Source organism: Lonchura striata, chromosome 17 (assembly GCF_046129695.1).
Source record: "Lonchura striata isolate bLonStr1 chromosome 17, bLonStr1.mat, whole genome shotgun sequence".
Classification (NCBI taxonomy): Eukaryota; Metazoa; Chordata; class Aves; order Passeriformes; family Estrildidae; genus Lonchura; species Lonchura striata.
Genome location: NC_134619.1, coordinates 836,126 through 854,871, shown reverse-complemented (window position 1 = coordinate 854,871; position 18,746 = coordinate 836,126). Strand labels below are relative to the sequence as shown.

Sequence of the window (18,746 nt, the reverse complement as noted above, 5' to 3'; positions counted from 1 at the left end):
GAACGGCCGGGAACCGCCGCCCTCGGGTAGTCAGCGGGACTGAGGCATTGTGCCACCCCCAGGGTAACGGCAGCTCCACCACTGAACAGCTGAGGAGAAGCTCTCAGGGACCTTCCAGCAGCTCCGGGGTGTAAAGGTGAGAAACGCAGTAGGAGTGATGGGTAGCTGAAGTTCAATGCAGCCTGCTGGGGTCTAGAAGGCGGAAAAAAGACCGATGTTCACACAGATCTCCCCATAGATCAAACGAGTACCATGGCTTTCACAGCCTGCTCAGCCCCAGCTCTGGGACAAGCAGTGAGGCCCTTTCCACAGGCAGGGAAAGGCCAGCAGGAGACAAGACGTGGTATTTTGAAAAACTGCACAGACAACAGGTTCAGGATTCTGAATACATTCTTAAAGTTTTATTCTCTCGGTAGGTAAGCAGTGGATTAAAAAACTCAGTAGCAAAACCAGACCAAAACTAAGTCTCACATCTTCAGAGACAAACATGTGCATTTCCATGTCAGATTTGGGTGCTGAACTGTAATTCACATCCTGACAGTGGATATGCAAATGACCAAGGAGGAATTTGGCAGTGGGAGCAAACTGCTGCATGTGTCACCACGGCAAATGTGCAACAAACACGTTCAGGTGTTGGCAACGCCGAGCAAACACTGGGCCATGGAGAACAAATGCAGTGATAACACAGATTCTGAAACAGTGTAAGCAGAAGAGAAAAATGGGACAGCTTAATGGAAGCTGTTTGGCACTTCCCAGCAGAGGCTGCTTCAGCCACGTGCAATATTAATCTTTCTATACCTGGATTAGATTTTTTAGGCTCTTTTGCCTCATGTACATCCTGCTTTTGCTTAAAAATTCCACTGATAAATTCTGGAGTGTTAGGGATACTTCATAAATTAGGCAAAACAGAAGCTGCTCTTTTCTAAGACTTGAAGCCGAAGTGCCAGCAAGGAGCAACTGCCAATTACAGAAACCCAACTGCAACTGGCTTTAGCCAAAGAAAAGAAACTACAATTTCAAATGCAGTTCTGTGCTGTCACAGACCCCCATTTCCCCAAAACCATGCTATAATCAGTACTGTGCATTAGATCCCTTAGTATAAAAACCAAAAAATCCCATAGAACAGAAATCAAGGATTTCTTAAGTGACAAAACTACATTTTCAGAGGTGATTCCTGTATGTGCAACATCTGCTCCTGTCAAGGTATGTATCTTTTCTGGGTTCAAAATGTGCAAATTCCATAAATTATATATTTCTTCCAGTCAGATTCCCTTACTAGTGCTGAAACAAATTCACAGTATAAACTGTAAAGACTCTTCATGCTGTGAATGAATATATTTATATACATATATATAAAAGGTAAAGTGCAATTAATTCTGTTTTGCAGAGCCACACACAGGCCCTGTACTGCAGCGTGGTCGCAGCAGGTTTTGGGATGGGAAGAAGCCCATCCCCATTAATAATGTCATAATTTCATGGCAGATGGTTCTGCCCCTCAACGGGCTGTGTGGAATTTGCTATGCAGCGAAGTCTGAGCACAAGGCTCTTCCTTCAGCCCAGCCAGCGCCTGAGCTGGTGGGCTTCCCTTGCTGACAGCAGCAGCAGAGCTGTGGTTTCCCCTGAACAAGGAGCACAGGGCACTGTGAGATGGGAAAGCTCAGCCCTGCCCCTGAGCCCCCTCGCGCAGCCCGGGGGGCTCAGCGCGCTCCGGCCCCGCTCTGCTGCAGCAGCTCCTGCTCGTCGTCCTCAGAGCCCGAGGGGCCCTGGCGCACCTCCTCGTACCACTTGTTGGTCAGGGTCTTCATCTGGATGCGCCCGTCGTGCAGGTCCTGGGCAAAGCAAACACAGCTCTGTCACCCTGCCAGGGCACTGCAGGGCCAGGGCACCGCAGGGCCAGGGCTGCTCACACCCCTCGGGACCCCCTGCTCTCCTGCCCCCTGAGCACCCACCACCCTGCTTCCCACAGGACACATCCACCAGGTGCTCAGTCAGTAACTACTGCTGCAGATGGCACTTCTGATGGTGGCTGTTTTCACCTGTGCTCTCTAGACAGGCCTGCTCTGTTTCAACAATTCTCATGCTGCCTGGAGGGCCTGCCTTTGACTCTTGTGTTCCCAGGGACACTGGGAAGCTTGTGGCCTGCCGTGGTGATTCACATGCTTATTTTTCCAGCCTTTGGTTGCAATCTGGATAGCAGCCTGTGCTTTTGGCTACCAACTACGAATCAGATGCTTACTTTGGTTTCTTGATTCCTTTCTGGTTTTGCAATAAATGGCTTTAATTTTTGTAGGAAAGTGCTGAAATTATACTTTTGAAAAGTACAAAACAAGAGAAAAAACAGTACTTTTGACCAGGCTAGGAAGATGGAATGTGTGCACTTACACAAAATTATTAACTCCACAGCCAAAATGCTTCCATGGGAAACTGGAAAAACAGTGAATTCTGTGACTAAGGAGCCTCAGATTTCTGAAGCATGGGAGTGAAAAAGTATTTACACTTCGGGGCCACTCAGTGTTAAATTACTGTCGGGTGTTGTTTTGCATTTACAGCCTCAGAGCCTTGTCTCTGGGAAATGAGCAGTCTGGAAAGCACAGGGATGCAATGCTGGTGCCTATTTCCAAGCTAGAAACTGCACTCTGCAGCAACAGCACAGCTCCAGAAGTCACAGGACCACTGACAGTAAGAGGCAGGAACTGTGTGTGACAGCACTTTAAAAACTCTGCCTGAGTGGCAGCAGCTTTTTCTAGCAGCAGCAGGCAGTGACTCCTGATGCCCTTCATGGTTCCCTGCACAATTAAAGGCAAGTTCAGCACATCCACACACCAGGTTTAACCGGGGGAGCTCTGAGATGCTCATTTAATCCAACCTCCAGAGCAGCTGCTCATTACAGCTGCTCTGTCTCTGCATGAGCAATGCCCAGATGTCCCACTGTCCCTGCACAAGTGTGTGGCTGCACGACGAGCCCTGTGTGGTACTGAGGACAACAACCAACTCGACCAGTTTCTCTTCTTCAAGAAAATAAGAAAGACTTACTTCTTGTGTGAGTCTTCTGGTGAAGAAAGGATTCAGATACTCGACATCGAGCCGCATAAAGCCTTTGAGGTTCTGGCGCTTTATGTACTGGGCTTCATACTCCTCCTCTGTGAGCTCTGACAAATGCTCGGATTCTACAGTGTTTCCCTGCAAGAACCACAAGATCAGAATAACCCCACAGAAGCAGCAGTCATCCCACCTCCTTGCTTCAGCCCCTGCCCTCTGGTCTCCCTTATCACAACCAGTTGCCATGCTGGAACAATATGGAAATGATCCCCATCCCAGCCTTGCAGGGCTTAGGAATGGATGAGTCTGTTCAGCCATTGAATCCCAGAGCCACTTAGCTTCCCTTTCCATGCTGAAAGGGAAAAGACCTCAAATGTTCCATGTTTTGTATTGTCACTATTGCTGAGAACAGGTTTCTACTGTGCAGTTTTCTCTTGTGAGCTGGACAATGCTTTCATCCAGCAAGCAGCACTGCTGTCATTGTCCCACTGAAAATGAGCCCTGTCAAACACGCCCTGTCCTTGCACTCTGCCTGCACTTCCTTGTGTGGACAGTGCAAGGCAGTTCTGAAGACTACAATCAACCTCATGCAAAGAGAAAATGTTCTTAAGATCCTCCAGAACAATACTCTGCATATACTCTTCAATGGTTTAGAGAAAAACATGCAAAAAATATTCTGTGATACTTTTTATTCTCATCTTTTGCACAAGAGTTTCCAGAGTGGCTTTTGGCTTTGTCAGATCTCTTGCTTTGCCAGAAATTGCTTTAAAATAAAGTCCAGTCAGAGGAGGGTTATTGTTATGACCTTCTCATGGCCTTTAAATTTTTCAAAACAATTTCCATCTGCCTTTTATGATTAATTTCCACCTCACACTGTACCAACTTTCTCTCTGTATATTACTCAATCCTCTATTATCTGCTTTTCCAGGGATTACTTTAATTTATATAGATCAACTTGTAATTGGATTGAATTAAGAGACAATTTCTCCTCCCCGTGTCCAAACACGTATTTTGTATAAACACTAACTAAACTCTGTATTTGGGATATTTTAAAATTATATTGCTTGGCTTTGTCCTACTACCTTGGCTTTTTCTACTGCCTTCATCTTACTTTTTAGTAAAAAATCATGTACTAGTCCTGAAAGATGTCTAAACTGAAAAACCCCCAGTAAACCCCAGCAATGCTCTGAACGTAGCCCAGACAAACCATCTTCTCGGTCTTGCTGAGATTGACGTCCTTCTTGCTCCTCTTGCGTGGCTTGGAGTCCTCGATGTCCACGAGCCGGATGAGGGGCATGGTGCCCCCTCCCAGCAGCAGGATGGTGAAGAGCACGATGATGATGGTCGTGGTGCCGATGAGCTGCCGCTTCTCCATGGGCTCCAGGCCCAGGTGCAGGCTGAGGGCATAGGGAATGGCACCACGTAATCCTCAGGGAGAGAAGCAGCAAGGGAGAGTCAACAACAGCCACGCCCAGCACCTGGAGCCCAGCAGCAATCCCCCACCCTCAGAAGGGGCTCTGCCATCCTCTGGCATGCCCGTGGCTGCCACCCCAAAACAAATCTGTGCATTTCAGACACTGCTGTTCAAACTGTGAAGCTGTTGGGCCTAGAGACAAGCAGCTTCCACGCAGAAAAGCTCTCATGGGGCTCTAGCACAAAGGGGAAAGGAAACATTTCCTTGCCCTTGGGTTTCAGAATAGTGCAAATGTTCAGCTGAGTTTTGCTCAACCAATGAAAAACTAGTTCCTCCTTGAGCGGGCCACACAATGAAAAAGATAAAACATTTTTTCTGGTTCTCAGTATTCTGAGCTTTAACTTACCACTAAACCACATGATAAACATCATTTTGGGAGTGATTTTATGATCACGGAAAAAGTTGAGTAGGTAGGAAAGTGGAAAAATATTCACTGCTCTACCAAAGAGAACCAGCACCTGAAAAACAGAAATAAAAGCAAAAGACCATTTGATGTGTTACATCCACGAGGCCCCAGTTGCAGCTGGTTTTACAGGGGAAGGTGAATATGCTCTTTTTGCCCACAGGCAGGTGTTTTGCTCCATGAACAGAGAGAAACCCCTCAGCACAGATCATTGTGGAATTTTGCTCCTGAAACATTTTCTCTGCTTAACTGAAACAAAATCAGACCTGTCACTGATGGAGACCAGGCAGCTTATGATAAATAAAAGGACCCCAGGAGGCATTCCGGGGAGACCAAGAAGTACTTTGGGTAAACGTGCTCCTCAGTTCAGTCATTCAGCTCCTTTAGTCATTCCTTTGGTGCAGCAGCCAAGAGGCAATAAGATATTTCTATTGTCTCCCCGTGGCCCAGTTGCTCAGAAAGGCCAGGAGCCAAGCAAACAGCACGTCAGCCTGTTTCTCAACACGTCCCTGGCTATGGCTGTAAAACATACCCCACACTGAAGCAACACTTTAGAGAGCAGAAAAGAACAAAAAGCAGACTATTGATTTAATGGCAAACGATTAACAAACACAGAGAAAATTTTAACTCAGAGAAAGGCAAGGTTTTCTCAGAGCATTGTTTTTATGCTCCACTACAAACAGACCTTGATAAGGTAAATATCCTAGAATTAGTCAGCAGGATCCTTGAAGGGCTGTGCTGTTTTCCTTTATGAATCACCCCAAAATTACACAATTTGCATTATATCTGAGTGAGTAATGCCACCCAGAAGGAAGTGTCACACCTTAGGTATACATTAGACAGGGAAGTTGTGTGCAATACAGGCAGAGCAGTTCCCTGTGCTGATATCCCTGTCTGGAAATAACAATGCTTCCCTTGAGCCATGCACTGAATGGGCCAATGTACACTGCTGCACACACCTGGAAATGCCCACACTGCCCTCACTGGGCTCTGAAAAAGGGAACACAGCTCTCATGCTGATATTAAACCATGATAATGGCAAGTCCCATGTGAAACGTAACTCACAGAGTCACTGCACTAAGGCACGCTGAAATGGGTTTAAAGACAAAGAATTAGGGAAGGAGTCAGAGAATTTTTTATAAAAACCTATAAATCTTAACAATTATTCTAAAATCTTTTAACTGTAAGGTGTTTCCCCATTCCCCCATACCAAAAATGCATCTAAAAAGATATGGAAGAAAGTAAATACCTACTATGCACCAGATGACAAACGACATTTCAAACTTGTGAGGAAAACTAAAAATTGACAGGCCAAGAAATGCAAAAACACACGTTTCTGAAAAAGAGAAATCACATTTAAATAAACAATTCTAGAAAACCTTTTCTACTCCTGTTATTAATTACTACATACAGTACATAAAATGGGACTTCCTGACCAAACCCTGGACAGCTGCTGGTGCTCACTAAGGAGTGGTTGAGTTCCCTCTGCAGCAAAGCCACTCCCTGATCACACTGCAACCTCCTGCAAACAACACAGAATTCATTCAGGGCAGACCCCAGAAATCAGGGATATGTTTGTAATGCAGGAACATATCATTTCTTCAAAGGTTTGGTTTGGAAAAGAAACTGGAATGGCTCTAGGACTCTGAGCTCCTTGTCCCACTACTTCCAAAAACCTCTGTATGTGAAGTTACTGTATTTGCAAGTAGCTTTTTATATAAAAAAACATAAAAAAATTACCCCTCAACCCCCATCTCTAGAACTAAAAACAGACTAGAGGAACGCACGAGTCAGAGACCTCCATTTGGCCATCAATCTTATGGCAAATCTTAGCAGGAGCCTGCAGGATGGGAGAGAGATTTACTGCATGTTTTATCCAATGTGGCAGGAAAGGTGACTTTTGAGTGCCTTCCAGCCTCCACTCTTGGGAATTCTTCTCTTAAAGACAAGCACTATCGACACACAAGTGCCTGGATGCAAATTCACACCTCTGCTGCTCCCAACAGAATCACCATTCCATGCAAATGAAATTTTGAACTATTAATATCAGATTTAATAGCAGGCAGCACCTACCACACATGAAAGCAACAGTTCTGAGTGTCTGCTGCATCAGGATCTGTGTCACTGGAGACAGGTTGTGGTGTGTGTAGTGAGACATCACGATGCCAGAGAACAGGATTGCCATGATACCTGCGGGCAAGAACGTGGCAGTCAACAGGAGACTCTGCAAGGATTTACTGCTGAGACCCTCCAGAGTAATCTTCTCACAAGGCAAAACTGCTTCTACAGCAACACCAGTATGCTAACATAGCATAGAACCAGAACTCATTTTGCCACTCACCTGAGAGTGAGATCCCTTCTGCAAGTCCATAAGGAAGGTAAGCAAAGATAATCATCATCCCAAATTCTAGGGAAGGCGTCTTCCTTAAATCAATGTGCTTTAGGACGTACACACGGAAATGTTATGGAAAAAGTAAATTATAAAATAAAGAAATACTTTGATGTGTTCATTCCATTACAAAAAATGATTATGCTTAATGTACTTCTCTACTGAATAGCCAATAAAATCTACACATTGGCCTTCAACTCAAGTATGGAAAGATTAATAATTTCTTACGAGAGGAGTGTTTCTCATAGAAGCTACTCCTGGTAGAAGTCTGTCAGAAGACAGAGCTAGAGACAAAAAACGATCTCTTACTGATGTGCCTCTACAATACTGATAAAAACAGATAAATCAAATACTTTTGAGGCACAAGTAACTGTAAGGCAAATAAGCTCCTCTTCTCTTTCACTTAGTATAATTTAGATATGAGCATCTGTCTCCCTCTTTTGTTGTGGTGTATGGAATAATTTCAAAGTTTGTTGAATTAGGCTGATAAATCAAAAGGGGAAATAAGTCTGTATTTAATCAAATACTCTATTGCTCTTGTTTACAAACGAAGTGTTTGGCAGTGTGTCCCAGCTGATACAAGTACAGCTGTACAGCCCTGAGTGAAGGCAGAGCTAGCACTAAACAAGCCCAAAAAGTAACAAAGGTGTCTGGGCTAGAGCAAACAGCCTTCCTGATCTCAGCAGAGCAGCTCCTGGGTTGTTTAGCAACCAATCCATGGAAGTGGAAGAGGCAAAATACAACCCATGCTAAATCCAAACAGAACAGTGTCTGCATTCAGCTGCCTGCACATGATCCACAGGGACAAACGAGCTGGGCTGACTCAAAGGCCCCCAGGAAAAGCAGCTTTTTTTTCTTTTTAATTAACTGGTTTATGTATGTAAAAAAGAAGCCATATGCTTGTTAAAATGGATTGGTATTGAAATGGAATTAATACATTTTGAATTTACAAAACAATTACCATATCTTATAACACTCCAATGCACAAAAGCTATTATACAACATTTCAGACCTTAATTATGTTCATAAAAATTTGATGCCACTTTTAATACACTTCCATGCACACTAACGTAAAACCAAAATAATGTCTAATAAGAAATATCCTCTGAGAAATGTGGAGAAGATGGGAAGAAAAATACTACTAGAATGTTGCAGTTCACCAATGTATACATATATATCACCATAATTAAAAAAGGATATTAATGCAGAAATAAGACCAGTAAGTGTGCCAAGGGCTGCAGAGCCAAAGAACATCTTGAGAAAGTATCCCAGTGCCTGTAGAAAAGTTTGCCATCCACTTACATCTGACATATTTTCCCTTGTCAGACCTTCTGCTGTGCTAGATACAATTAAAAGAGAAATAAAAAGAAATGGTTATACATTCTAAGCCTGGATCCAAAAATATCAAACATCTTTTGAGCATAACAACAAAAAGACTCCCATTTCTTTGTTGCTACCACTCTTAAAAGGCTTTTACTGTGATATATATAACAAGAGGAATGTCAAAGGATGTTAAATCAAGCCTCAGTGTAATCCCCAAAGGGAAACCTAATTCTGCTAAAAATCCAGCACTGCTCCTCTGAAGAATCCCAGAATGGCGTAAATAGGCTATGGTGATGCCCAGTATTTGAAAACATTGTTCAAACTTGGAAAAGGAAAAGAAAACACATTTTACAGTGGTAAAAACTCATATGATCCTCTGTGAAGAACAAATGAACAGGAAGAACTCTCATCAAATATTTAGGTGTGGATGAGAGACAAGAAGGTCACTGAAGGAAAACAAAGCAGTTCTTTACAGGAAAGGGGAAAAACCTCTTTGAATTTCAGGAATATATTTCATGAAAATTCTATGCAAAGAACATGCAGATTCTAGCTAGTGCTTCTTTTGACTGCTTTTAGCCTTCAGTATCTTCCCTGAAAGCACGACATCTGTAATAAAGGCAATTAATTAATTAGAAAATTACCCTGACTTCACTACCTGCTTGGCATAGCTGTCCTGATAAGGCACTGAGGCAGGAGTAATGAGGCAGCCATTTACTGCCTTCTGCCCGTGCAGTGCATGTCACAGATTGCTTTTTACTCAGAAGCACTATACAAGATTCAGCTTTACACCTGAAATACACAATTTGTTCCAAAGGAAGATGGAAGAATAACTGTAGCCCAAAAAACTAACAAAAAATGATGTAGTTACTGTTCCCACAAACATGTGTGGCTCCAATGCACTTACTTGGTCAGGACAATTGAGACTGCATCATTGAGAATACTTTCTCCAAAAACCAACATGTTAAGCACAGGATCCACATTAAGGGCATTGAAAATGGCAATAGTAGCCACAGGGTCAACTGCTGATATTAAAGAGCCAAATGCAAAACTGGGAGAACACAAAACAGGAAATTAGAGAAAGAAAAGCACCTACTTAGTAACTTACATGAACAACAGTAACAAAGCCCATTTGTGTTACAGTTTCTACACAGTGATAAGAAAGTACTTTCTTTCCAGTCATAGGAACTTGGCCACTTGCCAAGTTCTTGAAACACATCATTGATACTGAAAAACTTATTTTAAGAGAGGATGCGGACAAGAAAGTTATACCCTTATCACAAATATTAATAATACCAACTAATCAAGGTTTACAAATCTTAAATTTCAGTTAAAATACCCAGCATCTCTCTAAAGAAATCACTGAGCACAGAACAGAACAGACTAGAATGCAAAAGAATGGAATATAATACAATACTATTTGGAAATAAGGATGTAACAAACAGGGTATAGAAGTGTTCCATCTATTTCTTAGTTTCATATACAATGTTGAATCTCAGCAGTCTAAACACTGACCAAAAGAGATGGCCAGCTATAGTGCATTTTCCACCTGCAGCTATCGTGAGGAAAGCTTTATTTCATATACTACACCATTTCCCCAAGAGCTTACCTGTCTGTCATGTTGAGTTTATAAATTACATCAGCCTGAAAGAATAAGTAGAACATAATCACAATTAACTGTGATTCTCTCCTGTTCTTAAAAACCAAACTATTCATCAAATCCTGAGCTCATTATTAAGAAAAATTCACAGTAATGATGTTGTCCAATTTAACACTGCCCTCCAACAGTAATCTACTGCTACAATTCTGGTCACCTAAGATTAGGGAACTAGAGCAGAGTAACCAAGACATTCAGAGGAAGAGAAATCTGAGTGGCAAAGAGGAAGGTATAGAATGCTTGGCCTTCCAGAATGAAGTCGGAGAGAAAAGATAAATATCTGTGTCTAAATGTAACCAATGGGAAACACCAAACCACAGAACAAAAAAAAAAAATTGTAGAGTATAAGATGGCTGTAGAGGACACAGGTTTTGGAACAGCCTTCCAACAGGAACATTGTGGAAGTTAGAAAAAAGTAAAACTCAAGTCTTAATTGCTTTTCCCATGACACATGGTGTGTCCCAGAGACACAGAGCTCAGGCTGGGAGGAGCCCTGAGGTCACCTTCCCCACCCCTCCTGCTCCACAGGGCCCATGGAACATGAGATCTCAGAGAGCTTTTTCCTTCCAGGGAGGGAGACTGCACAGCCTCCCTGCAATATCCATGGAGGGGGATGTAACACTGCCTCTGTGAGAGCAGAGAACTGGATTTGTGACCCAGGAATTCACTTTCACTCTATGTGCCTGCCCTTGGAAAAGGGACTTTCAAACAACAAGCCAGCCAAACTTCAGTGCTTCAAAGCAGAAAGTCTTACCCGGCCCAGGAAATAGATTCCTCCACCTACAATGAAAGCTGATATTGCAGTGCCAAATACTGAGAACAGAATGATGGAACCAATGTTCTGAAAAAAATTACCCTGGAACACAGTAATAAAATAAGTGAATTAGTACAAATGGCCTGAGGGAAACTCATGTTTGGGTTTCCATTTAACTAGATTCTAAGTCACAACTGGGTTTCCAATTACAAAGGCTCAGTTTGGTTCCAGGTACCCCAGGACACACATCCACAGCATCTGCCTAGAGAGCTGCAGCTCTCTTGAGGACAGCAACAATTCCTCTGATTCCCAGTCTGGCACCATAACAAGAACACAATCCTCAGGCAAACAGCTGGATATTCACCAGCACTTAGACACATTCCCCACCTAGCAGAAGTGTAAGTTAATCCCTCTGCTGGAGATAGGGCATGTGAAAAAGGCTTGTACACTTCCCAGTTGCCAGTCCATTGCTTGTGGTTTTGTGTGAAAAGGTCTCCAGTGCTCCTGGTATCAGCATGGCCACTGCTCCCTCCTCTCCTGCAGCACAGCTGGAGCTGAAGGGCTGCACAAGGGAGCAGCAGAGCCCCTTGGCCAGGACAAGAGCCATGAGAAATGCCCATGGAAACAGGGGCCCCCAGGCAAGGGTCACAACCTTACACACATTTTCCTCTTCTTTAGCTGTGGAGTGACCCCACCTTCCCCACTTCTGCTCTTACACTTCCCACTTCTCCTCCTTCACAGCAGCCCTTGAACAGTTCTGGTGAGGTAAGAAACCTCTCCAGCCAAGGAACACCTCGTCTGTGCTGTACCCGACACCTTGCCAGCACTCACTCATCAGCACCAAGCTACACTCCCTGCACTCAGGCTTGAAGAGGTTTAAATTTTGCACCCTCGATTCCCTAATGATTAATATAATGGAATTTCATGCAATTATCCTAAGCTTCATGGAGCTAACCAAAAGCAGAATCAGTTCCAAACAAAACCTCAACATCCAAAATGAGTGTCTGGCAGAAGCTGACCTTGTGCAGTGAATATCCAGATTCAAATATAATAGGTGGAAGCAAAAGCAGAAAAAACATATTTGGACGAAACATTTCTTCTTCCTGAAAAAAAAAAAATCATTCTAATTTCAGGGATATCACCATTATTGAAATAACATCAAATCTTCCAAATGAAAAGCTATTAAAAAAATAGTGATGGAAAATGAAAAATCTTTCTCCCTTCTTATAATGAAATAGAAGACTGAAGAACAGTAAACTATTCCAGGGCTGCTACTTCTATTGTTCTTTTTAAACCCAGTGATAGAAAATTAGGAGTTACTTATTTTAAATTATTGTCTCCAAAAAAGCTGCATAGAAAACAGGTTATTTATGATAAAGGAAAAATCTTTCGTTTCCACAAAAAGTATTCCCACTTTATCTGACAGTCTGGAAATCTGTAAGGACTGCCAAGGAACAGGGACCTCTTGGCCACTGTTTGAACAGAACAGAACAGGTTAATTGGGACCAAGCAGTTTCTCTGGAAAACTCATCACCTGACAAGAAAATGACATCATCAGCCCAGTGCCCCTGCAGGTGACCAGGCTCAGATGACACACCACCCGAGGGGCCTGAGGCTGGATTCTTCTCAGCAAATGTAATTTCTGCCTGAATTGAATGGCACTATTCTGACGGTTCCTTTTTGCCATCACAGTGATATAAATGGAACCCACCATGAGCTAAGATGCTATTTTTTGTGTCCTCAGTCCTTGTCACTTATCTCATCCCCTGGCTCACACTGCTCTTGCTGTACCCCCAGCCTGGCACCCTGGTTTTTCTGCTGACAGAGCAGGCACAGAAGGCAATTGAATCCCAGCTGAGGGGCCAGCCTCTTGACCCACCTGTTTCCTTTCTCCTGTCAGTCAGAGATGTCACCTCCACAAGCACCAATTAACGCATTTAAACCCAGGGCAAACAGCTGATGGACTGCTCTGTTCTAACACCAGCTTTCAAAACACAGCTACTCATCTCTTTAGAGTGTCATGCCTGGGGGGCTTAGAAAACAAAGCTCATCCTTCGGACAGAAACGCTGCAGCCCCCGAGGGTGCAGGCACCACCTGAGTCAGTGGCTGACACTGCCAGCAGCACTGCCAGACACTGCCAGCACAGAACTGCACCACAGCAAGGCCACAGAGCCACTGCACTCCCTAACAGCCCTGAAACCAGAGCTGGGCACAGAACTGAGAACTGTGGAAAGGAAGCACTGTGTGTTTGTGCTGCATGGAAGCAGGGAAAATAAAACAGCAGCACTCTGCCTATCAGCTGTGCTAGCCAAGAACTACAGCAAGCACAAGGTCTCAATGGCGAACCTGAATGAACACTTAGTAAGGAGTGATCACCAGAAATTACAGAGCAAAGTTTTCAGGGCAGGGATATGATCCAAGATTTGATTTGTACAGGGATATAGCCTGCAGTTAAATATTTAATTTTTCATCCTATCAGATAAACAAAAGGTATTTAGTAAATTTGAAACCACTTATAACAATGTTATAAAGTTCATAATTATTAATTAGAAAATTTCACATCTAACACTACAACAGCCTGTGTTAAAACATAAGTTTTATTACAGTGAAAATAACTCAAATAAATAAAAAATAATGTGATATCTGTGCCCTTCCACCTTGGCTAACAACATGAGCAAGCACAGCTCCCCAGTGCCTCCCAAGATGTGACTATACCTTCCAGTTGGCCAACTTTTGAGCCTCTATGATTTTTATAAAAGCTCCCATAAGGATACCTAGGAGAGAATAATAAAACATTCTGAAATAGCAACAAAACATGGCACTGATTATCAGATCTCCAAATTTCAGAAGTGAAAACAAGGCAAAACATAGTGAAGTAAGTTAGTTTCATTCCTAAACCATGAAAACACCGAGTGGTTCTGGGTTTAATCCCCAAATACCCAGTTTCCAATACGTTACATAACTGCAGAGTTTCCCTGCACAACAGATTGTCTCTTGGGATATCCCAACTCCAAACAGGCCTACTGAGAGTGTGATGCTCACTGGCTCAGAAAGATAACAGGCTTAACTACTCAAAAACATTTCTCATCTAAGCTGCACTCAAATGAAATTTCACCTTTCTTGCTGAAGAATCAGGAAGTTATGAGACAGGCATCTGTGCTCCATGTCACTTCAATATTATTTGCAGTTAAAGCAGCTTAAATTAAATCGGTCTTCTCCACAGAAGTGAATTTTGTTTGAATGAAATCATAGCACTTTCTGGCAATGAAGAAGGCAACAAACTCTGATCAGGGTGGAGATCCTGTCAGAACTATTTCCCAAATGAATTACACACTGTTTAAGTCATGTAGAAATAATGTGAATACAGAAGATAGAATTTTATCAAGGCTGCTGCAAACTCAGTGGTTAAAGGTGATCGCACTCATTCCTTCTATACATCTTCAAACATAGAACTGTAACAAGATTTCTTCTGGAGTCATGAAGATAACTCAGGAACTGTCATTGTTTTCAAGTAGTTATAGGGAACTTGTCTTTAGCCAGATTTCAGATCTGTGTTTCTGCACAGTTGTGTTTTGTAATTTACAGAATGGAGACTTCACAGTCAAACACTAGGACAGAAGTCAAATACTCCAAATGAAAGGTACAGAGTGTCTGAGAAGCCTGAAGTATGCTTTCCTGTAACTCATGTTAAGTGTGCTTTTCTGTAACTCATGAGACCTCCTCTCATGCTGTAGCTAACAAAAGAGTCTCACAAACAGAATCACATGGATTACTGCTGATGGATGTGTCACACACACAAAGCCATGAGGCCTAAGCCTTCTTTTATACAAAAATCTGGGAAGGCATCGGTCCCAGAGGGTAGAAATAATTGCTCTGTGAAATGGTTTCTATGGAAAGGAAGAGGAAAACATAAATGAAGGAACATCAAAGGTCTGCTGTTCCTTGAAGAACAGAATGCAGATACAGCCACTCACATGCCACATACATTTTACAAACTACTCTTTCCTGTATTACTAAATGAATGAATGCAGGTTTAGATCAGCTGCTTCTATTAAATCAGGCAGGTCAGTTTCGTCAAGGGGCTAATTAGAAGGGTAAGTCTGTAGTTCATCTATACCTCATTTTTTTGAAAAATTTATAGGCATTTTCTTATTGCAATCAACCTTTATTTTCCTTAGAACATGTTAAAACTCAGTAACAAATCAAAGAGAAAAAACATTTCTGGAAACTATTTTTACCAATAAAGTTCCAACAACTTGTAAGGATCAGGATCAAAATTCAGCCTCAGAGAATGCACTCCCAGCCTGTCCACCAGGAGGGACACACCCTCTAGAAAACATAAACCAGAAGCTCCCCAGCAGCTCAGACAATGGGAGGAAAAACACTTGTGAAAATCATACTTCTCTGCTGCCACTTTTATTAGCCTTCAATAACTTCCTGAGAGGATTTGCTTAATTTACAAGTCAAAACAAGACACACCTCACTTCTGGCACTGCTGGCAAAACTGGACACTTGAAACTCAAGCTGTGCTCTCACAGCTGTGCAGAGCATGACCAGGACAGAGGATCCCTGAGCAGCACTGAGCTGGATCAGGGATCACACAGGGGCTGGACTCTCACCAGGCTGAGAGGACTGCAAATATGACTGAGCCTATGAACCAACTACAGAAGGCTGAAGTGACACAGGACATCTGTTACCTGGGCTGCTCCTGGCTGTGCCACCCTGCTGATTCACAGGAATTGCTCCTCATTTACACATCTATAAATCAGGAGCAACAGCATACAAATAAATTAAATTACCCTGACATATAACTATAGGCTCAGCAATACTCCAAATTTATTCCAAACTAAGTACACACTTGCTCTCCATAAAAGGTGACACTCTTATAACTCTAGCCATAGGAAGAGCTCTTGCCATGGTACTACTGAGACAGTTAGGAATGTGGCAGTCCTGGTGAGTTTTTGGGATAGTTGCAGTCCCCAGCTACATTAAAATCCCACATTCAGACATAAATCTGCCAACACCAACATAAATGCAAGTACCACCTCAGAGGGAAAGCTGGAGCCTCATGACCAGGGAGTGCTGCACATCTTGTCCTACCCTGAAGATGCAAACCAGAGGAAGATGCCAAAGTACTACTTGGGTAGTGACATTTTCCTGGGCCAGTCTCTGTGTGTATGCTCATTTCTTTATTTCCTCAATCAATTTGAGGACTCTGTGAATTACTTGTTTTCTTCACTGCATCCAGTTTACTGTCTCTTTCTAGTGATGGCTAACACACAACAGAGCACTATCTCCAGTGCACACTACTGACAGCCCCTGGATTAACACAAATCCAACACAAAAATGTCACGGTTACTCACCTAAGGAAACAACAGCCACACTCTCTGGTAAAAAATGAAGTCGGTACTCTATCAGTAAATGCACCAATATGATGCAAATAGCTGTGAAGGGGAAAAAAATGGAGATTCAGGAAAATATTAAATATACTTTTAAGTAATTTTTTAAAAACACACAAGCAAGCTTCTCCTAATGATTTAGTAGACTTCACTTTGGCAATAAACCAAGAAGCACCAGTGTAAACAGTGGCTCCCACAACCATAAATGTTCTAAATCCCTGTGCCTGTGCAAAACCAGAGGAGAAATAAACCACTATGATTTTGAGTTGGCCTACGTCCTCAGACATAGACTACAGTTAACAGACTTCCAGTTCATCATTCACCTATAACAAGAAGACTAAAAAAAATCGTCATGCCACTGGACTGCTCCTCTTGCTGTGCCTGGACTCCAGTCTGAACTGGAAGGATGGGCTTGGGAGGTGTAGGTGCCACCAGCTTGGTAGTAGCAGCCAGCAGAGTGTGGAGGGTGGCATTGATGACCTCATGGGTGGCGTTTGCAGACCTGTCAGGATAACACAGCGTGTGATTACACTGGATGGGAGCAGCACAGCGAAGCCCACTGGAGGTGCACGCAGCAACCCACCACCGGCTCTCACGGAACGCGCACCAGCGACCAGCCCCCACGGCCGTGTTTGAACGCGGTGTGATCAGACACACACGGGCAGCTCCTGCCCACGGAGCCGACTGAGTGCCTCACGCACCGCATCCCGCCGTGCGGGACAGCCTGAGCTAGGGCAGGACCCCGCGGCGGCTCCAGCGCCCCGGGCACGGCGGCCGCGCCCGCCGCCGCCAGCGCCGAGCCCTCGGCACCGCGCGGGGCCCTCGGGCCGCCCGCACCGCGCACCGCCCGGTGACACTCACCGCACGGCGCCGCACCGCCCGGTCACCGCACCGCCCGGTCACCGCACCGCCCGGTCACCGCACCGCACGGTGACACTCACCGCACGGCGCCGCACCGCCCGGTCACCGCACCGCACGGTCACCGCACCGCCCGGTCACCGCACCGCCCGGTGACACTCACCGCCCGGTCACCGCACCGCCCGGTCACCGCACCGCCCGGTGACACTCACCGCCCGGTCACCGCACCGCCCGGTCACCGCACCGCACACCGCACCGCCCGGTCACCGCACCGCCCGGTCACCGCACCGCACGGTGACACTCACCGCACCGAGCCGGTCACCGCACCGCCCGGTCACCGCACCGCCCGGTGACACTCACCGCCCGGTCACCGCACCGCCCGGTCACCGCACCGCCCGGTGACACTCACCGCCCGGTCACCGCACCGCCCGGTCACCGCACCGCACACCGCACCGCCCGGTCACCGCACCGCCCGGTCACCGCACCGCACGGTGACACTCACCGCACCGAGCCGGTCACCGCACCGCCCGGTCACCGCACCGCCCGGTCACCGCACCGCGCCGGGCACCGCACCGCCCGGTCACCGCACCGCACGGTCACCGCACCGCCCGGTCACCGCACCGCACGGTCACCGCACCGCACGGTGACACTCATCGCACGGCGCCGCACCGCCCGGTCACCGCACCGCACGGTGACACTCACCGCACGGCACCGCACCGCGCCGGTCACCGCACCGCCCGGTCACCGCACCGAGCCGGTCACCGCACCGCGCCGGTCACCGCACCGCACGGTGACACTCATCGCACGGCACCGCACCGAGCCGGTACCGCACCGCGCACGGCACCGCTCATCGCACGGCGCCGGTCACTGCACGGCAGCGCGAGCTGCTATTGAAGGGACAGGCACCCCCGGCAGGCACGGCACAGCATAGCCCGGCCGTGCCCCGCAGCAGGACCGATCCCGGCTGTCACGGCGCGGCGTGGGATGGGACGGGATGGGACGGGCCGCAGCCCCGGGCCGCCCCCGCCGCCCCGCACTCACTCCGCCATCTTGCCGGGCTCGCGCTCCCACGGCCCCGCGCGCCGCTTCCGGCGCTCGGGCGGGCACGTCCGGCCGCGCGCGCCGGGGAGGCGGCGCCTGGGGCGCCCCCTGCCGGCCGGGCAGCGCCGCCAGCGCGCCTCGTGCCCAGAGCTGCTTCGTGTCCCGTCCCTCAGAGCTCCTTCGTGTCCCGTCCCTCAGAGCCAGCATCGTGTCCTGTCCCTCAGAGCTCCATCGTGTCCTGTCCCTCAGAGCCACCAGCGCGCCTCGTGCCCAGAGCTCCTTCGTGTCCTGTCCCTCAGAGCTCCATCGTGTCCTGTCCCTCAGAGCCAGCATCGTGTCCTGTCCCTCAGAGCTCCATCGTGTCCTGTCCCTCAGAGCCACCAGCGCGCCTCGTGCCCAGAGCTCCTTCGT

At 46.0% G+C, this 18,746-nt stretch overlaps 1 protein-coding gene across 1 annotated transcript; it reads right to left on the bottom strand.

Moving 5' to 3' along the window:
- Positions 1–372: 372 nt before the first annotated feature.
- Positions 373–18,396, bottom strand: SLC9A8 (solute carrier family 9 member A8). Its single transcript, XM_021539214.2, has 16 exons — positions 18,336–18,396; positions 16,760–16,938; positions 16,401–16,481; positions 13,753–13,811; positions 12,056–12,139; positions 11,037–11,138; positions 10,235–10,269; positions 9,533–9,676; positions 8,506–8,644; positions 7,258–7,363; positions 6,990–7,106; positions 6,170–6,252; positions 4,860–4,971; positions 4,247–4,467; positions 3,034–3,180; positions 373–1,829 (listed from the first exon to the last, which is right to left on the bottom strand). The coding sequence occupies exons 1-16, from the start codon at positions 18,341–18,343 to the stop codon at positions 1,698–1,700; spliced, it is 1,749 nt and encodes a 582-aa protein (XP_021394889.1). The 5' UTR covers positions 18,344–18,396; the 3' UTR covers positions 373–1,697.
- Between the last annotated feature and the right edge of the window lie 350 nt (positions 18,397–18,746).